Here is a 24,931-nt window from a genome sequence, read left to right as displayed (position 1 = left end):
TTATAGGAATAGGATCCACAGGAGACCCCCGTGGGCTGATATTGAGGAATCTTTGAAGATTTGCAGAGCTTTCCAATTACCAGTAAATCACATGACCTCGTTTTAAAAGGCTAGTATAATCCTCAAGCGAATAAGTGTTAGTAATTAGCAAACTAAACTGAATCCTGCTGCTGATACTGAGAAGGCAGCATGGCCTAACGAACTTAACAGGAGGCTGGGAGCCTGGAACTCTTCCTAAATTCTAATCCCAGCTCCTACCCTGACTCTCTGTTAGGACAAGAACTAACCTCTTTATTTTTCGGTCTGTTTTCCCAAGTGTACAAGGGGATAATGCTATTTACAGCAATGGTTCTCAACCTGGGGCTGGAGAACACATGTCAGAGGAACAGGGGGTGTTGGCCTTTCTGATCGTCCCATACTGCTGCAAAATTGATTTCTCCTTATTTATTTGCTTTAATGTTCTTATGTGTCATTTTGCACATCTGCTCATCTGACTGTAGGAGTGAGCCGTTTCATAATGAGCGCTTCAGAGCAAAAGGATGTGTTGACTTCTAAGGGTCTGTCTACACTGCAGTTAGACACCCGCAGCTGGCCTGTGCCAGCTGACTTGGGCTAAGGGGCTGTTTAATTGCAGTGTAGACGTCGGGGGTCAGGCTGGAAGCCAGACTCCATGGCCCTGCAAGGTGGGAGTGTCCCAGAGCTCAGGCTGCAGCTCCAAGCCCAAACAACTTCATCATAATTAAACAGCCCCTCAGCCCAAGCCCCATGAGCCCGAGTCTGCTGGCACAGGCCAGCCGCAGGTGTCCACACACCCTAAGTGGGCTCTGTGCAAAGTGGCTCCTGTTTGACTTCACTTGGAGCCACAGTGCAACCTGGCTGGCATTCATGGGAAGGCCTTTGCTGCTGCAACTTCGGCTTCCTAGTCTTTCACGTGTGTGGGAGTTGCATGAAAACATTCAGTGGGCGGCTGACACATTTTTAGCACATTAGGCTCCTGCTTACATTCTTAATGTGTCCTATTTTGCAACGAGCTGAAAGACACATGTGTTCCAAAACATTTCCCAGCGGAGTCAAATCTGCATAGCTCCACTGTACTGAGTGGGGCGATTGCTAAATCCAAGGAATGTGTAAGGATGATACGGATGCTGCAGGAAATCAGGGATGGAGATTTTGAAGCTATTTTGGAGGGCAATATTGAAACCTTAAGACCTGGTTGAAGAGGTTTGTTTGTAATCTGCACTGGCTGTGAGTATGTCAAAGGATCTCACTCAAAAGTCCTTCTGTAAGTTGATGGGCCAGTTCACTAGCCAGTGCTTCATATAACTCTCCCAGCAGCAGCAGGATTTCAGACCCTTCTCTTCAGGGTTGAATTTTATGGCTCCAAATCAAAACCCGTTCGGTGTAAATCAAATGGCTAGATCAGGTTCCATCTTCTGGAGGAGCCCACCTGCTCCCTGCAAGTCTTGGTCTCTACTGAGGTGCTTGTTGGCCTTTTAAATAAGAAGCAGGTGCTTGGAAAGTAAATTCGGGCAAGTCGGTTTCCACTGTTAGGTTCTCATGCACTAACACAAGCTGCAGCATCCAGATTGCAAACATTGCGTTGGAGGCTTAAATTCAAACAGTAACATTGTTTTCACAGGGCTACATACTGCCACCCTTAGTCACACTGGGTGGTATCTTACTGTCTGAGCACTTCCGTTTTCTTCAGTGGCACAAATCAAGAAACAAGGCGTCACCAGCATGAGTCTCCCATAGAATTTAAAGGGCCAAAGACTCAGCCAGCATAAATCAGCATAACTCCATTGAAATGGGTATAGTTACATCTGTTCGGGGCTGGCCCAAAATAATGAAACTATTTCCGGTTTTGTAAAAACCCTTTTTCGACTTTTGTTTGTTTAACTCATAAACATTGTTTAAGTGGGGACCGATAGAAAGTTTAAAAAACAAAGTATGTAGAACTCCCATAGCCTTAAACTCTGCAGCTCCCCCAATATTGATCATTCTGAGTGCATTGTATCTCCCTTTATTTTTTAAGCAGTTTTTAAAAATTGTGTTTGTTTTTTTTTAAATTACTTTTAAAGGATGTCGCAGCACGAGGATTAGACCTGCCTCAGGTTACATGGATTGTTCAGGTAGGTTTCCATGTGTGCGCGTGTAAATAAATATACACTCGTGTTTTGACAAGTGAAACCTTGTATTGATACTCGTATACCTGGATACAATCCCTGAAAGCCGGGAGTCCATGCGAGATCGAGTCCTACAGACTCTGCGTAAGTGCAGTTGCTCCCACAGAATCGGGGCCCAAGCTTCCTTCTGGGTCCCAGGATTCCCAGGTACCATCTTGTTCCACAGCAGGATTTGCCCTTCTTTTCAGTAGGAACTGGATCAAGCCCTGAATAAGTGGCAGGTTGTAAGTTCAAGGACTGAGGGAGAGAGGAGTGTGTGTAAAATATTGTTTTTAACTTTAAAATAATTGTAAGTTTTACAAGTTGACTTTGAAAAATACAAGGAAAAATACTGAGCCCAAGATTTTCACGTACTAAGGGTCCATCTCCATTGCAGCTGTGGGGGTGTAATTTGTGCACACTCTAGCTTTGATCGAGCCAGCATGTTAAAAATAGCAGTGTGGCTGTGACGGCAGCTCAAACTAGCTGCCGAAGTATAATCCTGCCCAAGATCCTAGGTACGTACCTGGACAGCTGATCTAAGGTGCTGCTGCCTCCCAGCAGCAGTGTAGATGGCTCCTTAGTGACACTTGGGTAACAGCCTTTTAATTTCTAGCACGCCCCTTGATGTAATTAGTCTGATTTTAATTTTAGCTAAAAAAGATAGCTAGTCAGAGGAGGATGGGGGCAAAGTCTTTAGTTTGCAGGCCCAATTTATTTATCCAAAGATATAGTTGCCAATGCTTGAACACAGTGCAAATTATCTAAGGCCCTGGGAGACTTCTGCTTGTCCAGAAGGCGAAAGCTCAGTTGTCATGAGAGCAGTGTCCCTGAGCACTGACCTGCAGGGAGCAATTAGATTGCTCACAGCATCTTATTCACACCTCTAGCCAGTGGAGATTTTGCCAAAGGGCGCAGGTATAAACACTAAAATGGGCTTTGGTTGTTGGGTTTTTTCCAGGTAAACTGCAGAGGGCTTACGTCTAAGCAGTGTCTCTGTGTGTGTTGGTTTTCCCACTTTATAGGACCGGATCCTGCAAATTGATGAGCACCTTTAATGCCTATTGAAGTAAATGGGTGTCACTGGTTTATTACTGGGAGCTTAATCAAAACGTTAATAGTGTCTGATGGGTAGAGATGGAAAGACAATTGGTCTGTATCCATCACCTACCTCCAACATAAAATGCTGCACCCCTGTACTTTGCTTGTGGTTGTTTTCTGCCGAGTAACTGGCACTGATTCACTTTAAATAAACCAGAGCAATTTAGCCTGACTTTGAATTTGAATCCTTCTCCTTTCTCCTGGCAGCTTTCCTCCCAAATGTACTGCAGGCAGCTTATTGCTCTGTGTGGGCAATCTTGTTTAAAAAAAAAAAAAAGCAAACAGATTACTGACAAGCCTGTGTAGAAATAAAATTTAAAAAGCGAAGAGAGACATTGAGATGGGGAAACTGTCCTATTATCTGAAACTTGGCCAATGTGTCACATTCTCATGTCAAAACCCTGCTATGGCTGATGAGGCTGAGCTGAGTGATGGTTCCAGGGATCAGGCCGATGGGTTCTTTATAAACAGCCCCTTTCTAAGGAAGGCAAGGCACCCGGATTCTTTCTAGGTTAATAGACAAGGTGCCTTGTTTATAATTAACACCACTGTGTTCTGTTAATTCCTCCTTTTCTCTCTCATGTTTCCTTTTGAAGTATAACGCTCCAGCTTCACCTGCAGAATACATCCACCGAATTGGGAGGACGGCTCGGATTGGCTGTCACGGGAACAGCTTGCTCATCCTGACTCCTTCGGAGGCAGAATATGTCAACTCGCTGGCTTCTCACAAGATTAAGTGAGTCAGAAACCTGAACAAAAGTTTCAGCTCATCTCAGCTAATTAACCTTCCATGGCACTTGCAGAGGGACTGGGTCTTGTACAGGTTTTAATAAGAGTTATTAATTCTTGTGCTTCAGGACTAGCCCCAGAATGGCAGAAAGAGAGAACTAAAACCTATAAAATCATCAGTATGACAAATTTACTGGGGGGGGATGGCAAGGAAGGGATCTATTGTGCACAATTGTTACCTTTAAAGCCCTGCATTCAGACCTTGCCTACTGGAGGTCACAAGTCAAGTGAGCATCTCTAATGGCTACTGGACACTTGCCCATGTTGTCAGAGTTCATGCTGTCTCTTCACCAGAGATCCAGGACTGGCGTAACTGGGGAGTTAGAGGTCACAGCTGAGAGAGAGTTGGCCAAACTGTGCCATATGTTTAGGCTCAGGACTGCAATAGTAGAGACTGTTGCAAATCCTATTTACGAGAGTCCGGTAGAACTGTACAGGGTCCCGGCACTGGGATGACATGAGTGTTGCAGGCGAAGAGTGAGGTGTATTGGCAAAGCCTGGGGAAGAGGCTTTCGTAGCACTTGCCAGCTGTGGCTAGTCAAAGAATGTGGAAGTAGGGCTGAGGAAGGCCAGACAGGCTAGTAAGGATGCCCAGAGTCTACATATGGATGGCTGTTCAGCAGTCTGCATGAAATGAGGTCTTAGTTCTCAATGGACAAGCATCCACGTCACAAAACCCACCACCCTGTTAGTCCCTCCCTCAGCTCCCTCCTGAATAAAACCAAGGAGGAACATGTCATGAAGACTGAATTGCCTTCTGACCCTTAGAGGTGACCCAACATGAGGTGCATATTGAGGTGGGGGAAGTTTGCACTGCCTCTCCCTGCTTTGTGTATAAATAGGAGTTCTGTGTCTGGGAGCCATCAGTCCTGAAGTTGTTGTGAACACTGAAGTCTTCCTCTCAATTTAGGAGGGAAGGAGCCTACCTCTAACCAGGGCTGTGCATCCTAGAGTGAATCCTCCCCATCCTTGCTAATCACTGCTGCTTTGGAGCTCTCTTTACTCTGCCACCACGTCCCAAACCATTTGGACGTTCACGCCTTCTTGTGCTCCTCATATCAATGTCTCTTGTCGTTCAGAACAACAGCCAAGTCAAATCACTGCAGTGCAGACCCATAAACGACGATACACACATGAACTGGCTTTTATATTGTGGGTGTATAAATGGGGTGGAGCTGCCCAGATTCTAATTTGGTTTTGAATTCTTGAAATAAACTAACATTGGCAACAAATGCTGGATTCTTCTAGGTGGTGAGCCATGTAGTGGTCTAACAAAGAGCCATCCATTGTCCCAGGAAATGATCGATTAAGCAGACACCAGCAAGACATGGAGGGCTAAGCTGACAGGGTTGTGGGTTTTTTGTTGTTTTTTTCCCCCATATAACAAATAGCACTGACCTTTTAAAGGTGAAATCCCACATTATTGTGAGTTTTTAACTCCAGATGGAAAGTTGTATTTTTGTTTGTGGGGAAGGGGTAAAGAGGTAAAACTGCCTGTTTTTATTTTACTTTAATTTTAATTAGCAAAGTTTCATCCCTTTGGGTATTTTTGACAAGTTTAAGGAGTAGTGTCTCCTGAGCCTGCTAGCAGTTATACCGGCTAAGGAGACCAGTTGTTGAGCTGGCCGCTGCTCTTTGGGTGTCCTTAGATGTTATGTGCCACAGCTTGACCGGAGGAAGTGTATGTGAATGTATTTTAGCCCTTCTGAAATCAGTACAGCCAAATAACACTGAGTATATTGTCTGATTTTTCAATTTAATCCTCGTAATAAAACTTGCTTGCCATAGGATTACGGGCCTCTAGAAGAGTGGAGTGTAATTCACCCACAGTTACCTGATCGGAGAAATGTGTGTCTAATTGGGACAGGCGGGTGGCTTGGCTTGTATGTAGATGTAGTGGCATATCTTGTTCACTTCCAAATCATCCTGCCAGCGTACGGGAGGGGGCAACAGACTAGAGAGCAGTGCTGATGAATTACCAAAAGATTCGGAAAGGCAGCTTGAAGCTCAGGGCAGCAAGTGCCATCCATACAAATTGCCACCACGCTTCATAAACTGAGCATTACGGTGATATTCCTGACAACTTAAATTAGGGTAGAGGGCGAAAGACAAGAGGCGCTGGACTGCCATGATAACTTTTGTTCCCGGATCTTTTTTATATCTTTCTATGAAGCCTGCATAAGTTGTTTGGGTTTGTATTTTGTTTCTTTGCTTAACTTAAAATAGGCTTTTAAATAAAGTCCCGATGGGTTTATCAATATGTAAAATACTAGGTAAAATGTGTGTCTCTAGGAAGACAAAGGGCAAAACAGGTCGCTGGAGTTTTGGTGTAAATTAACAGAGCTGTGCTGATTTATGCCAGCTGAGGATCTGGCCAGGAGGATTTTTTCCTCCCCCAGTGGGCATTGGGTTTAGGTTCAGAACTGTTGACAGTCATAAACAATCAGAGCAGCCGCGGCTTGTTCCTGAATAAAAATCTATTTCAGAATTAGGAATGACATCGGAAATCACTCGCAGTTAATTTTCACCTGTACCTAAAGTCGTTATTTGGCTTCTAAAATCTCAGCGCAGGGTTAGGCTTTGCCAAAACCATTCCATTTTGGCTTTGCTGAGAATGGTAATACCCAGTGGGTTCAGGAATGCTGTATGGTTTCCTTTGCAACTTTGTTTTCTTGCTTTGCGTAATTTAATGTTACGTTTTCCCTCCCTAGCCAGAAACACACTCTCTCTCTCTCTCTCTCTCTCTCTCTCTCTCTCTCTCTTCCCCCCCCCCCCCTGTCATTTCATATGTATTTCCCTCTTCTTTTTAAGGTTAGATTCCAAAATGGTCTGCCTCAGCCCTGTGTGTAACTAAAAGATTTTCCTTCAAAGGAAGGAAGCAAGAAGCATAAGAAAGTCGGTGAGATATGGATATATGTATTTTTTGCTTATGTCTCTTTTAGTTCCTTCAAGTGTAATCTAGCCGCGCCTGCTTCGACAGCCATCAGATAATTTCTTTCTCTCTTAACGGCTGCCTAATTTATGAAGGAAAGCGCATCCATGTGAAGGCACGAGTCGTTCCCCCCCTTACATATCCCTCCATTCCCCCTCTGCATGATGCTCCCCGTTGTGAACTGAGTTCGCATATCTATAAGGCTGCGAGCTGGCACCACGCCAGGAGAGAGGAGAAGGGGTGACATATCTCAGGCAAATCAATGTCAAAGGCTTGACATGTTCATTCATAGCTGTGTCAGAGCAACCTTTGGGGATATGGGGAGAAATGCCTTTCTCTTGCTTAAGTGGTTGCCATTTATGTTTTAATTTACTGTTATGCTTTTCAAAAACAAACAGAAAAATCCTCAGTTGTCTTTTTATGCTCCATTTCCCTTCCCCCCCTCCCCTTTCCTTTCTCTACCTCTACATTCTCTGTGAAGGACTCTTCTCTGTGCAAGATTTCCTCGCTGCATAAGAGCTGATGCTTGCATTCCACATAGGCTGGGATATTGGCCAATGCAGAACCATAACTCACAACCCTTTGGTCCAAATCATAACTTCTCTGGACTGGCTCTGCTCCTTCCTCGGCATGTCATGAACTTGCTGTTGCAAGAAGTTGTGTTCACCTTGGTTCCTTTAACTGGGTAGGACTGAAATAGCAAGGACGGTGTGGTACTGCAGGTCACGATCAAGGTTCGTAAGCAGAACTGTAGGGGGATGCTTTCCCATGTGCCTTGCTTGCATTTAGCAGTGTGAATTGTGGAGCTGTCAGTATTTATTCTTGGGTTCCATTCCTGGTTCTGCCATTGATTCCCTATGTGACCTGGGAAAAGTTATTTAACCTGTCTGTGCCTCTTTTTCCATAGCTGCAAGTCACTACTTTTATCCCTGTCTTGCAGAGTATTGTGAGGATCGAGATTGATTCCTATTGTAAAGTGCTTTGAGATCCTCAGGTGCACCAAATTTAAGAAAACAAAAACAATACCTTTCAGAGTCCTTACATTCCTATGACACCTTTGATCCAGAAAGATTCCTAAATACTGGTCCAAACTCTGCTCTCCTGTAAACAGGTATAAATCCATAGTAACTCCATTGACTTTGGTGAAGCTACTTTGGCTTTACATGAAAATAAACACCCCTTGTGACGCTTGGCTATGACACCAGATTGTCTCCTTTATTTCAAAAGGCTCCACAGGATTTTTAATGATCACAAACAGGCAGGGCATTGGGAAGAGATGTTGAAGTTTTACTTTTTCAATTTTGATCCCAGAAAGGAAAGAAAATAAAGTCTTAGGGCTGGCATTGAAAATGGCTGCTGAGGCTATGTCAGACTTGGTGAGTGAGCTCATCCAACGGGGAGTCTGTGTCCGATCAGCCCTAACCCGAGTAACATTGCAGTCAGTTGTAATGATTGCAAGATCTAGTGGGAAAGAGGAATAACTTGGCTGGGAAATGGATGCTGCAAGCTAGTAAAACAGAGTCCTTTACAATGTTTTGTTTTGGGGGATGGTGAAGCATGGAAAAATCCTGCTGATTCCACTCTTTTCCCCTAGCCTCTAGGTCCTCTCATCCATCTTTCTGGTTGAGACTAGGCTGATCTTTAGGAGCTCCTTAATCACATGAAGAGCATCATCGTGGAGTGACAATGAGGCTGCTTGTTATCTACCCCAGGGCTGTATAGGCTGCCTTTATAGTGTCATTGAAATCTAGGACTGGGAGGAACCTGGAGAGGTCATCTAGTCCAGTCCCCTGCACTCAGGGCAGGACTAAGTGTTATCTAGACCATCCCTGACAGATGTTTGTCTAACCTGCTCTTAAAAATCTCCAACGATGCAGATTCTACAACCTCCCTAGGCAATTTATTCTAGTGCGTAACCACCCTGACAGACAGGAAGCTTTTCTTAATGTCCAAACTAAACTGCCCTTGCTGCAATTTAAACCCACTGATTCTTGTCCTATCCTCAGAGGCTAAGGAGAACAGTTTTTCTCCCTCCTCCTAGTAACAATCTTTTATGTACTTGAAAACTGCTATCATGTCCCTGCTCAGTCTTCTCTTCTCCAGACTAAACAAACCCATTTTTTTCAGTCTTCCCTCATAGGTCATGTTTTCTAGACCTTTAATCTTTTTTGTTGCTCTTCTCTGGACTTTCTCCAGTTTGTCCACATCTTTCCTGAAATGTGGGACCCAGAACTGGACACAATACTCCAGTTGAGGCCTAATCAGCGTGGAGTAAAGCAGAAGAATTATTTCTTGTGTCTTGCTTACGACACTCCTGCTAATACATCCCAGAATGATGTTTGCTTTTTTTTTTATGACAGTGTTACACTGTTGACTCATATTTAGCTTGTGATCCATTATGATCCCCAGACACCTTTCTGCAGTACCCCTTCCTAGGCAGTCATTTCCCATTTTGTATGTGTGCAACTGATGATTTCCTTCCTAAGTGGAGTACTTTGCATTTGTCCTTATTGAATTTCATCCTATTTACTTCAGACCATTTCTCCAGTTTGTCCAGATCATTTTTGAATTCTAATCCTGTCCTCCAAAGCACTTGCAACCCCTCCCACCTTGGTCTCGTCTGCAAACTTTATAAGTGTACTCTCTATGCCATTATCTAAATCATTGATAAAGATATTGAACAGAACCGGACCCAGAACTGATGCCTGCAAGACCCCACTCAATATGTCCTTCCAGCTTGACTGTGAACCACTGATTACTCTCTGGGAATGGTTTTCCAACCAGTTATGCACCCACCTAATAGTAGCTCCATGTAGATTGTATCTAGGTTGACTTGCCTGCCTGGAAGTAAGCTTTGTGTGTTCCAGTGGAGACTTGGATGCACTCCACACCTTGTTGAGCTGGGGAATATGATGGGTCTGTGTGTTGACCCGGAGTCTTCCACGTGGTAGCATTAGGCAAAAGCACTTGGCCAAAAAATTCTGTTTGTTACATTTAGAATGTTGTGATTTAAAAATAAGGGCCCCTCTATGCTTTCACACAGGCACAGAGTTTGCTACAGTTGAAAAATGTGGAGGAGCAACTGCATAATGTGCCAGAAAAAAAGTGTATTGGGCCCTCAGATTTTCACAGAATGTTGTTTTAATTCTTAATACATTTTAATATGGCTAAATGTATCCATCTAGGAACAAAGAATATCGGCCATACTTATGGGATGCGGGGCTCTGCCCTGGGAAGCAGTGATTCTGAAAAGGATTTGGGGGTTGTGTTGGATGATCAGCTGAACATGAGCTCCCAGTCTGACTTTGGGGTCAAAAGAGCTAATGCAATTCTGGGATATATAAACAGGGGAATCGAGCAGGAGAAGAGAGGCTATTTTACCTCTCTATTGGGCATAAATGTGACTGCTGCTGGAATATTGCATCCAATTCTGGTGTCCACAATTCAAGAAGGATGTCGATAAATTGGAGAAGGTTAAGGAGTAACTTGATTACAGTCTATAAGTATCTACTTGGGGAACAAATATGTAATTATGGGCTCTTCAGTCTAGCAAAAAAGATGTAACATGATTCACTGGCTGAAAGTTGAAGCTAGACAATATCAGACTGGAAATAAGACACAAATGTTTAATGGCGAGAGTAATTAACCATTCCAACAATTTACCAAAGGTATTGGTAGATTCTCCAGCACTGACAGTTTTAAAATCAAGATGGGATGTTTTTCTAAAAGATACTCTTTCGGAATTATTTTGCGGAAGGTCTGTTGCCTGTGTTATACAGGGGTCAGACTAGATCAGGGGTCCTGGCCGGCGGTGGAGCATCCACCAAAATGCCACAGAATTTCTTGCTGCTGACAAGCGGTGTCATCAAGAGGCGTCGCCGCCGAAACGTTGCAGAAATTCAGTGGCATTTCGGCGGATGCTCCACCACCGCCACGGTCCTTTGTCTGGTGCCCACCAGATGAAAAGGTTGGGGACCACTGGACTAGATGATCAGAATGGTCCCTTTTGGCCTTGAATCCATGAATTTCTCTCTCTCATATATATGCACACACAAGTGCACAAACTCAATTCTTTTATTTTGCAAGTCACCTTAATGTTTATTAAAGTCCTTTGAGATCATCCAGGTGTGTTAGAGGTTCATAGTCTTATTAATTATTACTGTAAAACTGACCAGTTCAAAATTACTGAGGATAGGAACCATATGGAAACTTTATCTGGTACTTTTTCCGTAATACACTAATATTTCCCAGTTACTCTGCTTCTTTTCTGTAGCGCTAAATTAATAATTTTCAGTTAAACCTTAAAATTGGAAGTACTAATTATTGAAGACTTTATGGCAGGTGAGAGCCAAGAATCTTCCAATGGACTACAGTGGTGTTCTTCACTTCCCACCCATGGCTACTGTTATGTTACATCCTGCACCACTAAAGTATTTGTTAGTTTTGACCTTCAGTTTAATGGGAGCAAGATTATGAGTAAAATCGTGGCCCTATTGAAATCAATATAAAAGACTCCCGTTGACTTCAGTAGGACAAAGATTTCACTCCAGGTCTTCAGACATCTCCCAGGTTCTGTGTCAGTTATGGTGATGTTGTAAATTGTGGCTGAAGTGAGACTCGTTGGGAGTGAGAAGCACTAAGAAAACGTATTGGGCAGCATGTCAGAGCCTAGATTCTCAGGCTTAAATTTTAGGCGTTGGTCCCCTCTGCCCCGCTTTGCCATTCTGTGAGGTTTTGGAGATCACTGGGTATGTCTGATCCCCTTGGTGAGGAAGCGAGTCAACTTTTGTAGGCTATGTCTCCACTACACAGCTTTTAGTGACAGGGCTGTGTTGCAACAACCATGCCCCTAAAAGTCGCGCAATGTAGCCGCTGTTTGTTGGTTCCCCGCCGACAAAAAACTTCTACTCCCAGCGAGCGGCGCTGTTCACACTGGCACTTGTCATGGCAAAACTTTTGTCTTTTGAGGGTTGGGGGGTGGTTTTAACACCTCTGAAAGACAAAAGTTTTGTTGTTCAATTGCCAGTGTAGACGTAGCCATAAAGAAAGCTGCGCATTGTCTTTGGGAAAAGATGAGACATTACCATTTTTTTGTTTCCTTTTCTGCTGCATCAGTGTCTCCGAAATGAAGATGGAGGATATTCTGTCCAGCCTGATGAAAGACGATCGTTTCAAGGGGCGCCGATGGGGAACCAAGGTGAGCAAATGTTCTGATTCGGAATCGCTTAAATTTACGTTTCCTAACCAAGCATGACAAATAAGCTTTTCCTTGGCTCTGTTTCTTCAAGACAAGGTATTAGCAAACCCATGATCTGGGCAGGGCAAAATGACAGTTGAACCTTGCTATTCCACACTTCCCTAATCTCTGTTCCTTGAAAGTTTTGCTCCAAAATGTCCCGTTACAATTCTCAGCAAAGATTTCACAGCAAGCCGTGCCGTAGTGAGGGCTTTTATGGCAAAGAAACTGCATTGCTTTTTTTACAAACCTACTGCAGTCCATTAGCTGGCAGATTCTGAAATATTCTAAGTGATTACAAACTGTACAACAGTCCTCCAAGTAAATAAACATTTTTGTGATGCATTCTCCAGGGTTTTTTAATTTTCACCTTTGTTTGCGTAGGGCCTGCTCAAAGCCCATTGCCGCGGATGGGAGTCTTTCCTCTGACATTGGTGGGTTTTGGATCAGCTCATTCCTTGCTAATTCACAGAATGGAGACACTTGCAAGGGGTCTCTCAGTCATTAGAGCAAATTGGAGAGGACTGCTGTTCAAGAGCCCAGGTCTTAGATAGAATGCGAGGGAAAGTCAAGCATTATCCAGGTTTATTTTTCCACTTGCTCATTAATTTGCCAGTTCACTCGTTCCATTACACCAGCCAACAGTCTTCAACTTGTGCGGTGTCTTCAAGTTTCCCATTGACGGCAACTGTGGGTGTTCCCATGCCTTTGAAAAAGAGTCCTCCTTCTGTTATGCCATACATCTTCTGCCATGAAGATCTGTGGATCATCTGACATTTCTAGTCAAAACCATGTCTTTCTGGCCCTTTCCTCGAGTCAATATACAGTATATACAGTTTGTTTTTTATTTTCTGTTGTATGTTGACTGGAACAAATCCTTATTGTTCAGGAGTGTGGTCTGTAAAGTAGTCTAACAAATACATAGTTTAATAAGTGTGTGTGTTAGGATAAAGGATTTGTTGGTGTGAGTTTGGGATTGCTGCATTCTCTAAAAATGATCTAATGTACCTTTTCTATGCATAAAAGTGTCACTACTTTGAAGTCCAGTATCCCTGGAAGCAGAGGCGTCCACGAGGAGGGCAAGCAGGGGCATGTCCCTTCCCCCCAGTAATCGGTGGGGCACAGAACTCCTCTGGCCCCAGGTTTGTGGGGGGAGCTGACAGCTCCTCCAGCCCTGGGACTGCAGCAGAGGCACAGAATGTGCCCCTCCAAAAATGGTCATATTTTATTCCTGTGCACGCTCCTGCCTGGAAGTAAGCTTTGTGTGTATCCTTGGAGACTTGGAATCCCCTTTCAACAATTACAAAACTCCAATTTCTAGCCCTGCTGGCTCTAAAGATACCCCACTTAAAACCTGGTACCGGCCCAGGGCAGAATCTTGGGCCAGTGTAATTGTGTTGGCTGGGAAGAGAAAATATTTCTCTGGAAGGTTTTGGTTTGGTTTTTCAATTGCAGCTCTTTTGAAGCTTATGACAATCAGGCCCATGGTGCATTGAATTGAGAACCCAACCACTGAGGGTTCTCAAATCAGTGGCCACTTTTGAAAACATTGGCCTTAACAAACTGTTTGTGCCTCATTTTCTCCATCTGTAGAATAAGGCTAACTGCTAACCACACCAAAATAAACCAATATTTGGAAACCAGTTAGTATTTCCATTCATTACTTGTGGTAGCGTCTAGAGAACCCCATTGTGCTAGGTGCGATACGTATAACAAAAAGATGATCTCTTCCCCAAGGAGCTTGCCAGTCTAAAGTTGTAATCCTGGCCCCATTTAAGACAATGGGAAGTTTGCCATTAAATTCAGTGGAGCTGGGATTCACCCTAGTTGTGGGAAGTTGGTGGTGCTGCCTGACACAGGTTTAAAAGACAGTGACCAAGAGAAGAAATATCTTGTTACGGGAATGTCCTGAAAAATTGAATAGGGGTGAAACCAATATAGTTCTATGAACATTAAATAGGATTCTATAGACATTACTCTTTAAAAGCCTATAAAATGTTATAGAGGATGCAGTCCTTTCTATGGCAGCCTGTAGCATTCTATATCAGGGATCTAATTCTCTCTCAAATTCTATAGGGTGATTTCTAAAAGGTCTATGGAAAGGCTATCATCCCCTACTAAATGCTGTAGGACTTTTCCATAGAGCCAGTACAGCAAACGAAGAACAGAATAGATTGGATGTGGAACAGACAGCGACTGCAACTTTTAATTTCCACTTGTTATGAAGGATCTAACCTAACCCAGTAATGACTTTGCTGCTTGCAAGTTACAGAGTTCTCTTTACCTTATCAGCTCTCCACGCATGGAGTCATGTATATGTGATACTCCTGCACACACAGTCCTCATTATAATGCTTTTCGTCTCTCACCGCCTTGACTGAAGTCCATTATAAATACCCCTTTGGAACACACATTTTTGGGCTCCTGTGAGCAACTGGGGAGTGAGCTGAAGTGCCTGTAAAATGTATATTTTATATTTAGACACATAAAATATATATGTGGCTACATCTGGGTGCGTGACTGTTCACCCACCTACAAAGAGAATAAATTTGATCTTTCAACTTTTACGGGGGGAGGGGTAGAAAAAAATACCTTGGTGGGTTCTGGGGACTGTGCAAGAGGGTTGGAATCAGCCAAGCAAAAAAAGTTATTAAAACAACATCCTTCATTTTGTTTTCAGGTATCACAGAAGCAGGATGTATTATGCCCCCCCGCCTTCTTTTTTAACCATAAGAAAATCCCTCCTGTTCTCGTTTCTGTTAACCCTTTTCCTTAATGAACTTGGAGATTTCCAGTATCCTTCCCAAAAAAAACCCAGTCTTAATAGACATACGTTTCTCTCTTATGAAATAGAGAATGTATCTTTTTTTTTTTTTTAGCATGGTTGCTTTTTTTTCCTGTGATGTCATGAAATGTGCAAATAAAATTAGTTGCTCTTTGTGCATATTATTATTTATTAATTATGTTTATTATGGCAGTGCCTCTGGACCAGCCAAGAATGTGGTCCCATTGCGCAAGGCACTGTACAAACACAAGAGTAGTAGAACCTTTCGTAAACGAGGCGGAGTCTGTAACATAGCACATACATACACGCAACACACAGTTCAGCATCCATGAGTTACAAAGGTTAGTTCCACTAAGTGAGGCAGTAAATATATGTAGAAGGAGAAACAGCCAAGCAAATACTGCAATACGTTATCTTTTGGGCCTTGGCATATGGTAGAAGGGCCTCAGGTGTATTGTCTCTCTGACTTGATCAGGGATACTCTCAGGAATGAGATTTACTCGAGGGTGTAAAGGATGCAGACTTGCTTGTAGCTGCCAATCCACTCGTTGTATCTGTCCACAGCCTCAGACAGTGGTGTACGGTGGCTTTTTTTTTTTACACTGCTCGACTCTGAGTCAGTTTTAAATTTAGATCTTTTATTTTTTTTAAGACCAACCTCCCTGGAAGGCAGGAATCAAAACCCAGATTTCTTCATGCCCATTAGGGGGGAAGTTTTAAAATGAAATCTTTCCGGCGGGGTTGAGGAGGATAGGAGAGGAGGGGGGAAGGTGTTTTCTAAGGACGTTATGTTTTCTTCCGTTTGCTTTTTTTGATTTATTTTTCTTGGGCTGACCTCACACTATGGAAATTATGCACTAGTTTTTATCCCTCGTTTTAGTCTTACTTTCCCCCCTTCTTCCACCAGCAAGAAGAGATGCCTCATTTTGAAGCCTAAAGGGGGAAATAAGAAAAGTCCTTTGTAATATATTGCCATATTATCACTAAATCCCCTGACAGTTGTGACACAGAAGCAAGTCACCTGTCACTTAAGCTTGAGGTCTCTTTAATTTTCTCCTGGAATTCGCACCAGGCTGTCTTTAATTTGAGGCCTTTATTGGAATTCTGAAACCTTTCTGCCTCCCCAGCGCTCAGATCTATTCTGAGTGCTGTTACAGAATGTATACAATAACCAACAGAGGGATTCGGAGAGGGCTGAAGCACTGTTTATTTAACACTCTGGAGGGATTTTCGTGCTTATTCGGTCCTGGCTACCCGGCTTTCAATATCGCTTTGACAACTGTTATGCCCTTCTCATTAATTTTAAACAGTTAAAACACAGGAAAAAGAGAAAAAGTTTTCATTATTAAAGTGCTTTACTTTTTAATAACAGAGGATTCTGTCCGCCAGGGGAAAGGGCAACCTCGCTAATTTCACATTCATATTAAAAAACGCTGGGAAGGTGACACTCTATGCCGCCTGTGAGGCTTAACAAAAGAAAAAGTGGAGAGGGTGGGAAGGGGAGAGAAAAAAAGTTTTATGTTTCACATCAGTAGAAACTTGATAATGACAATGACAAATGTCCGCTTTGGTGAGGTGGCTCCACTTCTGGCATATTAAATCTTTGCATGGACCCTCAACTGCAAAATAGCTCATCAGATTAGTTATTGTTAATAAGTCAGTTCTCCACAGGTGTAAGCAGACATGACGGCATTGAAGTCAGCCTTGCACCCTGTATCACCAGGAGTCAATTTGGTCTGCTGTGCTTTGTAGCTTGGAGATTATATAGACCTTTTCCCCCCCAAATCCAGTAAAATGACTAGAGCCTCTTGTCTACTGTGCACAGACGCAATACATGGGACAATGGTTCACGCATGGGAAAGTACAGAGACGTCATTGCAGAACAGGGGCTCTCTGGAAGGAAGTGGAGAGGGCACTTAGGGTGCAGGAAGGAAGAGATTGTTCATGGTCTAGGAAGGCGGTAGGCCAAGAGTGGAAGAAAGAAGTGGAGAGAGCAGCTTGGATGGAGGGTCCTGGGAAGTAGATGGGAATGAAAAAGGAAGTGTAGGGAGAGGAAGATCAGGTAAGATGAGAATAAGGAGCAGGAAGTTGATAGGGAATGAGAGAGAATGAATGTGGGTGGTTTAATTCATTGTCCTAGGGCGGGACTGGTTATATGGATTGATTAATTGATTGATTGATTTGATTTACTCCCTGTCTTACTTAGAATAACATCATTCTAAAACACAAGAGAAAACTGGGCCCAGTGGTGTCAGTCTGGAGTAACTCCACTGATCTGGATGGAGTTACTCCAGACTGACTCTGCTGTAATCAAGATTGGAAGCTGAATCGGTGAATCCAAAGTGGCTGCTAGCAGGAGAGGGGGGAAAATATATGTGATAGGTGTTAGAAAACACAAAATTAAACCTGATTTGCTCCCTTCACAAAGCAGTGCTCACTGGTTGCTTTGACTTTAACATCTTTATCTATACATATTTTTTTCCCTAGTAATATTGAGAGGATTACCCTCGTTGGCCCCGGGGTGGTTACTGTGTGATTTTACTGTTATTAAATCTATTCTAAACTGCTTCATTATTCCTGACTCAAACTCTGTCTTTCCTTTAATCCTCCCACCGCCCTCCTAGAAATCCCGTGGCACGAACCCCCAGGAAGTGCGGGAACGGGCGACGGTCTTGCAGACGGAATTTGAAAATTATGTGCACTCCGGTGAGGGAACTGTCCAGTGGGCAAAGAAAGGTCAGTAGGTTTCTTTAAACTTATTGCTGACAGGCTGATACAAACGGCAAGGGTTCCCCTCTGATGGGGTGGGCTTTGGTGGAAAGGCCTAGCAGAAATGTCTCTAAGGGGGGTTGAAATGGACGCAGAAGGCTTTATAACGATATTAAATGTTAATTTCTTGCTTTTGTGTATTACGCACAAATGAAGTTCAGTCTTGGCTTTCATTAGGATTTGCATCTAGGGAGCTCTGACCCAGTCACATGAGTGTCTAGGTTTTGTGTTACAAAGGGAAGGTCAGAGGCAACAGGCTAGCCTCATCCTGGTTGTAACTGCATTGAATCCATTGTTTACACCAGGGATACATTTGACCCAGTGAGACAGAATGTCTTGGAAGAGATGCCTAGCAGCCCTCAGCCAAGGATATATTTCCATTTGATGTGTGTACGTGTGTGTGTACATGTGTGCATGGAGGGAAGCAGCAATAGCAGAGGAAGCACAATTGCTGATAACTACAATTATTATTGAATCTTTATGTACAAATCTGCCAGGTAGGATCTGTAAAGTATGGCACAGAGCAATACAGTGAGTTTTTACCATCTATACCTAGATTTGAGAATATGGCAGTGGGACAGGGGGCAAGAGATTGCATCTGCTCTGGAGGGAAATTGCCATGGGAGTGGCCAGTGATCCTGTACTCATGCACTGCCTCCTGGCAGAAACCAAAGGGATGGTACAATATGAACTGATACAGCCCTCCTGTTCTACAAGGCTGATCTGGAGCACAGGGGAATGTGCGTGCAAAACAGAGTACCTGTTGTGAAAACAGTGTCCAAGGCAAATTACTAGCTGTTACCCAAACTTAATATTGGGTCCCTTTCGAGGACCCCAGTCCTGCACCCAAAGAACGGAACCATCTACACTCTAGGGTAAATATATAACTAGATTATTTTCTTTTGAACCCTCTTCCTTCCATCTCACTTCACCTCCAGGTCAATTTCTTCCCATCCCACTGAGGTATGAGCTAAATACTGCCGTCCTGACTTCAGTAGAATTCCCATTGACTTCAGTGCAGAACTTCCCATTGACGTCTGAGAGAGGAGGGTTCTTTATGAATTCACTCTGTGTATTGAGTTATTAACAATCTGAATCATTCTTACCAAACCAGGAAACCCACGATAAAAGTGAAATACTTTCCTTGTGGATGGTAATGTCTGCCAGAACAGATCATTCCGCTTCAAGGTACAAATAAAGAAAGTGATCAGAGAGCACCATCTTGTAACGGTACATGCTGGGGAAGGAGAAGATGTTCCCGATATATAATGTAAATTCAGGATTCAAGGCTGTTGTATTAAATTTAAGACAAATGGCGGGGTCTGTTGCCAAGAGAGCAGAGGTGCTATTTCCTGAACGTCGCGCTAGCTTCTTGAGTAAGGACATAATGAAGGAATCATGTTTAGTAATAGATCTTCCTGCCCTAATCTGTACATTTCAAATGGCATGCATCAGAATGATGATGAGCAAGGGAATTCTAGGGTTCTGGCCCTGACTTTGACCTTGGGCATCTCATAGAGTATCTCTCTGCCTCGTTTTCACCTTTAAATTCTTGTCTCCCTCCTCTGGAGGCCTGGGAGGCTTAATTCGTTCATGTTTTAAAGCACTTTGAGCTCCTTGGATGGAAGGTGCTAGAGACTTGCCAAGTCTAATAACCAAACCTCACTGTCGTGGGTGTTGCTGGGAACTGCTTGTGATTGACGCTATAGTACTTTTATGGATTTTAACCAAGTATCTCAAAGCTCATTACCAAACCCTCCTCCCTGATCAAATTCTTGGTCCTAACCAAGTGAGTGTCCCCAGTTATCCCCATTTTACAGCTGAGGAAACTCTGAGGCCGAGAGCCGTTCCATGACTTACAAGCGCTCATGCAGCGTCAGCAGAAGGGCTGGGAATAGAATCCAGTAGTCCTGGGCCCTAGTGCCCTGCTCATGTCTCCAGACCATGCTACTTCTAATATACTGTGACAAAAGGAAACAACTGAATGGGCTTGAGTCTTGTACAAAATAGATCCATGTCTGTGCCGGCACAGTGTAACTCTATACACACACTCTTGTTGCTGAGCTACGGGCTGATGACTTTTGATGGCTGCTGTGGGGAAATCCGTACAGAATGTCATGAAATGTTGAAACATGATGCAGCCACTGTTTGTCTTGAACCAGGGCTGCCTGCCCCCCATCTCCTGTTCCACTATCTGCATATGCAAATTTTCCATCACTGACTGGCTTCCATAGACTCCCTTCTTCCTCCCCTTCCAAGCCAAGAATCATGAATAATTAACATTGCAGCTGGCTTTTGCCTTCATGGCAGACAATCCGCTGGAAACCATGCCAGCAGTGCATTTGTTTCCCTTTTCTGCATTTTCTGACCTAGTCAGTGGTAACATCCAGTGTTTGATTACAGGCTGCTTCCAAAAAGATTGGCTCCCCAAGATCCTTGGGATCCAAGCACTTCGAGTGCTGTAAGGGGCTTTATAGCTTTGATGGGAGTGAAATAGCCAGTGGGCCAGATTCTGAGCTGATGTAAGTGGGCGCAGCTGCCGTAGAATTTTTCATGGGAGTTACACTGTACAGCAGGAGTGAATTTAACCCAGTAGCTTTATAGAGAAAGAGAGCAGGAGCATTTGGATTTTGAGAGCTTTCAAGCTGGGCCCTTATTGCTCTTGGTGTCTTATCGAGGGCCCCTCCAGCAGACTGGGCATTTGCAGTGTTAAGCGTCCTCTCCAAAAATACTGATCCTTAGTTGTTCAGATGTCCCTAAAAGACTCCCGATAGGAAATCAGGGGAGGGGTGCGCACGATTCACCTGAGTTTCTTCTCATCGATTGGGAAAAGGCGTTCGCTTTACTCAGTAAACAGAGCTTTGATGGATTCCCAGGGTCCTTCCAGGAGCTGAGCTGTTAAAATGACATTTTTATTACTGTTCATAAACTCCAAGCTCCTGCTGCTGCTGAGAGATTAGATTTAAGCTGTGGGCAAACTTGCTGGTCCAGTGGCTCAACAAGCCAGGGCATGGGAGGTTAGAGTTTAGAGCTTGCTGCCGTCGGGGCCTGAGAGGGGCTGTCGGTGCAGGTCTGAATGGGAGATTTAGTGAGCCGAGCAGGGGATTTTGGGAGACGGGGGTGAGCCTCAGTCAAAGAGTGTCCCAATAGCAGAGAGGAAAGCTGCAGCCTGAGGTGTGGGTGCGCTTAGCATTCTGGGATAGCCACCGGTGTGGTTCGCAGTGCTGCCATTCATGAGGCTTGTCCTTAGAGCAGTGAGATCTGAGGAAGGCATTAGAGGAGTAAAGACTCGAAGGAAATGTACATGCTACTGGGGTTTTTTTCCCTTTTAGAAGGTGAGCTCTGTTCTCAGCCTGGTGATGAAACGGAAAATCCATGTGTCTCTCAAGTATTTCTAAGGGACTAGCGAAGAATTTATTGGTTGCTGGGATCGTGGTACCGGAGGAGTCTGCCCCCGACCCTCCTCACAACCCCTTCTCTGCCTCTCTTCATCCCCCTGCCTTCCTGTCTTCTTCCGCCTCCTACCTCCCCTTTTTCCCCTCTCTAAGCTTCTCCCGGACGAGGTCACCAGCTCAGTTCCTGAGCCGGTTGAAGACCACCACTCTGTCGGACGGGGGGGCAGCGTTTAGAAGAGGCAGACCCTGTGCAAACCCAGTGTATCTTCATGTCGCTTCTTTTCTGCTCCCGACCTCTCGCCTCACAACTTTCCTCCTCCCACAGGGTTGGGCACTAATACCTCACGTATTTTTAATATCCCAACCATTCCTAGAGCTGATATCCAAGGTGTCACAAATGGCTCCGCAACATCCTTTCAGCTGAAACAGGCAGGATGGAGTAGGTTTTAAAAAAAAAAAAAAAATCCGGAATGCGGTGGAAAGCATAACTCTCTCTCTGTCCTTCGCAGCGCTGCAGTCGTTCCTTCGCTCCTACACCACCTACCCCAAGACCCTGAAGCACATCTTCCACATCAAATCCCTCCACCTGGGCCATGTAGCCAAGAGCTTTGGGCTGAGAGACGCCCCTCAGAACCTCAGCGCCTCCATGGCTGCCAGTCCAGGAAAGAAAACCAAACTGCAACCAAAAAGGTAGGAAGATCCAGCTCTCTGGAGCCAGGGCCACATCATGAGCATGTCGTTTTGACCCCTGGTTTGGATGTGTTCTACCAACGGGGCTGAGAAATAATGGGAGAAAACTGGGATAAATTGAGGAACAGAAAGATGGAGACGAGGACGCAAAAACCACCTGCCCCTCTGGGTCCACTCTTTCTACTGTCAACACAATGTCCCACCATCCAATCAGTCAGGAGCCTCCCCCAGGAGAGAGAAAAGAAAAAGGCCTGATAGCTTCTGTTTGCAGTGGAAAGAGCTGCTTCAAGAGGGCTCGCGTTTTTTGTTTGCCCTATTGACTTCTGCTTTAATAACAGCCACCCTCCTCTTTACACGCTGTGCTGGGGTCTGGGGTCATGGAGAGGGCCTGGGCTGTTGAATGACTTGCTACCCAAAAGTCACTCGCGAGGCCGTGGGATACAGTGGGTGGCTCTTAGGAAAAGCATTACCTGCTCTGAGCGGAGGGCGACTCGTCTGAGGACTTCATTTGGCCATTAGATAACCTGACAGTGCTACTGAGTGCCCACATTGAGTAGACAATACACTGTGCCTCTGGCCAGTTGTTGAAAGGCAGAATTTCTGTGCCAAGCATCTTTGGGGACACACACACCCCCACACACACCGTACAGTGACACCACACACACACACCTGCCTACAAGGCTTAACCGTGTCACATCTGCCCGACGCTGAGCTGCACTGAGGCGTGGCCGTGTGGCATGTTTCCCCCTGAATCTGCTAATGAGCATGCAGGGGGGGAGAGAGGTGCTGTTTCATTTGGCCTCTTAGGATCTCTGCCTCTCTGATCTATTTCTTTAAATGAACACGCTTCCCATTTTCAGATTAACAGATCGTATTCCGAAATAAATCCTTGGGTGTTCGCCGCGCAGAGCTATTCGCTTCTGCTGCGTGAACGAAAGGGCATTGGCAAAACTGGGGTTGGTCTGTGGATGTGTGTCAGTGTCGCCTGGCCCACTGTAATGTCACTGCTGCACATGAGACCTGGACAAGAGAGCGACCTTGAAGCCTGATGTGGGAGAGTGGGTGTGCCGCCGAAGCGAACTGCCTGGGCCGTGGGCAGTGTTTGACCAAACGAGCCTCATAAATACAAGCAATGCTTCTGGCTGATCTAACGATCCTGAACATAGGACTGGGAGCCAGGAAATTCTGGCTGTGATACTGATTTGTTTGATTAGGCAAGTTATGTGATTTCTCTGTGCCTCAGTTTCCCCCAGTGCTAATTGCAGTGTATACTTAATTAGTTTATTTTCCCAAAGCCTTTATTAGTCCTAAGTGTTATTTTGATTAGCTTTATTACTAAACACGGCTGAACTGGGTGTTTGAGTGGGCACTCAGTCTTTAAAAAAAAAAAAAAAAATTAAATTACCTTGTATTTTGGCTTCCAGTAAATATCACCTTTTCTGAGTTCAGTTTAGAAGCATGAAGATGCTCCTGTGTGGATCAGCAGCTCTGCACCCGGTAGCTCTGAGTTTGCTGCGGTTGTTTTATTTCTATTTTCCGGGCACTTGTTACCTCTGTGAAAACACCATCTCCAGTTGGCCTTTTCAACAGGAAGGTCGTGGTTTGATTGGGAGTTCTTTCTCCCCCCTTTGAAGAGTTCATGTGAGGAGGAAATGAACCTGCCAGAAGTGTGTGTGCCGGGGCTTGGAGGGGCAGGCAGGCAGGGGGGACGGGATACAAAGGATGCTGTGAACATTCCGGGACACAGTGCACAACGCGACAAATTTCACATCTTGGAATCTTTCTCTCCCATTGACAAGTATTTGGTCTCCACCGCTGCCAGGCTCTAGCACCTCCTAGAGCAGTGATTCTCAACTTATTTACCATTGCGGGCCACATCCAATACTACCTGTATGGCCCTGAGGATGTCACTTGAGCCGCAGCTCTGTGCTGATTGGGCTGCAAACAGCCCATGGGCCGCAGGTTGAGAACCACTGTTCCAGAGGCTCACTAACCCCTTCTCCCTCCCAGAGGTATGTTCTCTGGGACATGGCCCTTCACTCTGAATGTTTGCAAGAGATAATAGTTTTCACTTGAACTGATTCCTGAAGAGTATCCCCAAGTCAGCGGGGTGCTTAGAGGAATTGCTTTGCTTTGCATGTTACTTTGTATACAGTGCAAATACTACGTTCCACAATACACCTTCACAGCAGGGGCGGCTCCAGGCACCAGCACGCCAAGCGCGTGCCTGGGGCGGCAAGCCCCGGGGGGCGCTCTGCTGGTCGCCGCGAGGGTGGCAGGCAGGTTGCCTTCGGCGGCGTGCCTGCGGAGGGTCCACTGGTCCCGCGGCTTCGGCAGACCTCCCGCAGGCGTGCCGCCGAATCCGCGGGACCGGGGACCTCTTGCAGGCAAGCCGCCGAAGGTAGCCTGCGTGCCGTGCTTGGGGCGGCAAAATACCTAGAGCCGACCCTGCTTCCCAGGCTGGCCCTCTGGGCATTCAGAAGCTGAGACCATTGTTTTCCCACATGTTCAGAAAAATTCTCCTGTAGCATCTCCCTGACCTAGTTTAATGTAGTCTCTTGTGGCTGGTATTCTGCGTTAGATGGGGAAGCGCTGGCATCGAAGGAATGGTGAGGAGATGAACGATTTCACTTTCAATTTTTTAAGAAGTGACTCTCCTGTTCATTAGCAGTGAGGCTGCATTAGCAAACATTTATATCCCGGCTCAGCCACTGCAACCTCCTCCTCTCTGGCCTCGGCAAATGCAGCCTCCTCTCCCCCAGTTGCTGCTGCAGAAAGGGTCTTCCTGGCTTGCTTTGAGACCATAGCACTCCCAATTTGTGCCCTCCACTGGCTCCCCTTTTTCCACCGCATCAAGCACAAACGACTGGTCTTCACTTTTAAGGGCTTTCATGGCGTATTCCCATCCCATTTATCCTCTCTTCTGTGCTACAGAAATGTAAACTCCCACCTCCATTCTGCTGGTGATTCCTACACTGATGGCCTATTTGTCAGATTTCCCGGCAGGCAGTGTCAGTGCTTTCCCCCATGCACTGTCCCTTACACATTCAAGGAGCTCCCTGCATCTGCA

General features: G+C 45.0%; 1 protein-coding gene across 3 annotated transcripts in view; it reads left to right on the top strand.

Moving 5' to 3' along the window:
- Positions 1–24,931, top strand: part of DDX31 (DEAD-box helicase 31) — a 70,131-nt gene that overhangs the window by 30,566 nt on the left and 14,634 nt on the right. For 2 of the 3 annotated variants that reach the window (XM_044992454.1, XM_044992453.1), the window contains 5 exons: positions 2,082–2,132; positions 3,863–4,002; positions 12,103–12,184; positions 17,632–17,743; positions 21,681–21,861. In XM_044992454.1, coding sequence (XP_044848389.1) covers positions 2,082–2,132; positions 3,863–4,002; positions 12,103–12,184; positions 17,632–17,743; positions 21,681–21,861 — 566 coding nt within the window. Of the gene's footprint in view, positions 1–2,081; positions 2,133–3,862; positions 4,003–12,102; positions 12,185–14,902; positions 15,061–17,631; positions 17,744–21,680; positions 21,862–24,931 lie in introns of those variants that run through there. The other variant, XM_044992456.1, reaches the window with a different exon arrangement.

The sequence above is a fragment of the Mauremys mutica genome, chromosome 18, assembly GCF_020497125.1.
Source record: "Mauremys mutica isolate MM-2020 ecotype Southern chromosome 18, ASM2049712v1, whole genome shotgun sequence".
NCBI classification, from domain to species: Eukaryota; Metazoa; Chordata; order Testudines; family Geoemydidae; genus Mauremys; species Mauremys mutica.
Note: the sequence above shows the minus strand (reverse complement) of the source record. Positions and strands in the feature narration are given on the sequence as shown.